The following is a 2,454-nucleotide window of genomic DNA, read 5'->3' as shown; positions in this document are numbered from 1 at the left end:
TAGGGAGAATTTGTATCAGTGTACAGAGTGTGGCAAAGCCTTCAGCATTAATGCAAAATTAATTTGGCATCAAAAACTTCACGGTGGGCAGAAACCCTTCAGATGTGTGGAGTGTGGGAAAAGCTTCAGCTACAGTTCCCATTACATCACACATCAGACAATCCACAGTGGGGAGAAGCCCTATCAGTGTCAGGTGTGTGGGAAAGCCTTCAGTGTCAATGGAAGTCTAAGCAGGCATCAGAGAGTCCACACAGGAGAGAAGCCCTATCAGTGCAAGGAGTGTGGAAATGGTTTCAGCTGCAGTTCTGCATATATTACTCATCAAAGAGTCCACACTGGGGAGAAACCTTATGAATGTAATGACTGTGGGAAGGCTTTCAATGTGAATGCAAAATTAATTCAGCATCAGAGAATCCACACTGGAGAGAAGCCTTGTGAATGTACTGAATGTGGGAAAGGCTTCAGGTGCAGCTCCCAGCTTCGGCAGCATCAGAGCATTCACAATGGAGAGAAGCCCTTTCAGTGTAAGGAATGTGGGAAAGCCTTCAGTAATAATGCTAAACTCATTCAACATGGAAGAATCCACACAGGTGAAAAACCCTTTGAGTGCAGTGAATGTAGAAAAGCCTTTAGCGTGAAGGGGAAGTTAATCCAGCACCAGAGAATCCACACAGGTGAGAAGCCTTATGAGTGTAATGAATGTGGTAAAGCCTTCAGGTGTAACTCCCAGCTTCGGCAGCATCTGAGAATCCACACTGGGGAGAAGCCCTACAAGTGTAGTGAATGTGGAAAGGCCTTCAATGTTAATGCAAAACTAATACAGCATCAAAGAGTTCACACTGGGGAGAAACCCTTTGAATGTACAGAGTGTGGGAAATGCTTTACTTCCAAAAGAAACTTACTTGATCACCACCGAATCCATACTGGAGAAAAGCCTTATCAGTGTAAGGAATGTGGGAAAGCCTTCAGCATCAATGCCAAATTCATTCGACATCAGAGAATACACACAGGGGAGAAACCTTTCAAGTGTATGGAATGTGAAAAAGCATTTAGCTGTAGTTCTGACTACATTGTGCACCAGAGAATCCATACTGGAGAGAAACCCTTTCAGTGTAAGGAATGTGGAAAGGCCTTCCATGTTAATGCCCACTTAATTCGACATCAGAAAAGTCACACTGGGGAGAAACCCTTTAGGTGTGTGGAATGTGGCAAAGGCTTTAGCTATAGTTCAGACTGTATTATACACCAGACTGTCCACACTTGGAAGAAATCCTATGTGTGTAATGTGTGTGGGAGAGCCTTCAGGTTTAATTTTCAACTTAGTCAGCATCAGAGTGTCCACAGTGAAGTAAAATCCTAATAGTGAAAAGAATTTAGAAAACTCAAGATTAATGTCAAAATGGATCAAGTTTCATCAAATTTGCCTTGTTGGAAACAAGAGGGTAATTAATATGGTGGAGTCTTCACATGGAAATAAACCTTTTTGTTTTACTCAATTTTCAATCAGGAATGAATGGGTGACTATAATGTAATATCCAAAAATAATTAGCTTTTTATTTTATACAACCAACCAACTAAAAGTATAAAGAGGTATAATATCCCATTCCCAGCAGGCTCCAAAAAAGTAAATTTTTGGGACCAGCAGTTAGCGTAATGGCTATGTCTCTGGACTCCCATGTAGTTGACCGCAGTTCGTGTCCCGGACCCGTTGGCTTAAACTCATACCGGGTATGTGTGCGTGTTTGCCCAAGATCCTGAGAGGAGAATGGAGGAGAAGGGATTGCAGTGTGGCCATCCCCCCTGGGGGGTGATTTCTGCTTTCTGTGTCTCTGTCTCTGTCTCTCTCTGTCAGGTGAATGTACGCGCCCTATAGCAAAAACCTCTTAAAAAAAGATAATAAATTTTTTAGACAGTGACTACAGAATCTATATGGAGAAAACTAAAGTCTCAACTGAGGGCCATCAAAGGAACTTGAGGGATGGGAGGGAAAGAAACTTTGTTTTTGGATAGTAAAACTCCGTATTATAAAGATATTCACTCTACCTAAATTAATTTATTTGTTTAATTTTTGACAAGCATGCATTAGTTTTGTAAAGAGGAAAAACAATAAAGATTTTCTTTAAAAAAGAATTCTCATGGTATAGAGAACTTCTTAGAAGTTTATATATTGAGGAGGCATACCCTCATCAGGGTTGGGCGGGGGCCCTGATAGGAGAGGGGGGCTCCTAGCCTCCCAGCCAGCTAGAATCTGCATGTCTCAGGATGAATCCAGATTGTTTAGGTTGACTCAGGACCAGACCCTAGGCCTTTCCATGTGGCCTCAGCATTGCACAGTAGTGCCCCACAGCTTGCATCACCTTAGCTGGGCCTAATAGAGAAAACCTTTATAAGCATCGGGTGAAAGTTAGAATCCAACTGTAAAGAAAATACTGGTAAGTAGACATAAAAATTAAA

The 2,454-nt window shown here is 41.9% G+C and overlaps 1 protein-coding gene across 1 annotated transcript in view; it reads left to right on the top strand.

Annotated features, from left to right (window-relative positions):
• The window catches only part of LOC102493818 (zinc finger protein 23), an 8,668-nt gene extending 7,165 nt beyond the window's left edge, over positions 1-1,503 (top strand). The window contains exon 2 of the mRNA XM_014589442.2: positions 4-1,503. Within this exon, the coding sequence (XP_014444928.1) occupies positions 4-1,360 (1,357 nt within the window). The 3' untranslated portion in view covers positions 1,361-1,503. The remainder of the gene's footprint in view (positions 1-3) is intronic.
• Positions 1,504-2,454: the final 951 nt, after the last annotated feature.

Source organism: Tupaia chinensis, unplaced genomic scaffold (genome assembly GCF_000334495.1).
Source record: "Tupaia chinensis unplaced genomic scaffold, TupChi_1.0 Scaffold000355_1, whole genome shotgun sequence".
Lineage (NCBI taxonomy): Eukaryota > Metazoa > Chordata > Mammalia > Scandentia > Tupaiidae > Tupaia > Tupaia belangeri.
This window is presented reverse-complemented; position numbering and strand designations above follow the sequence as displayed.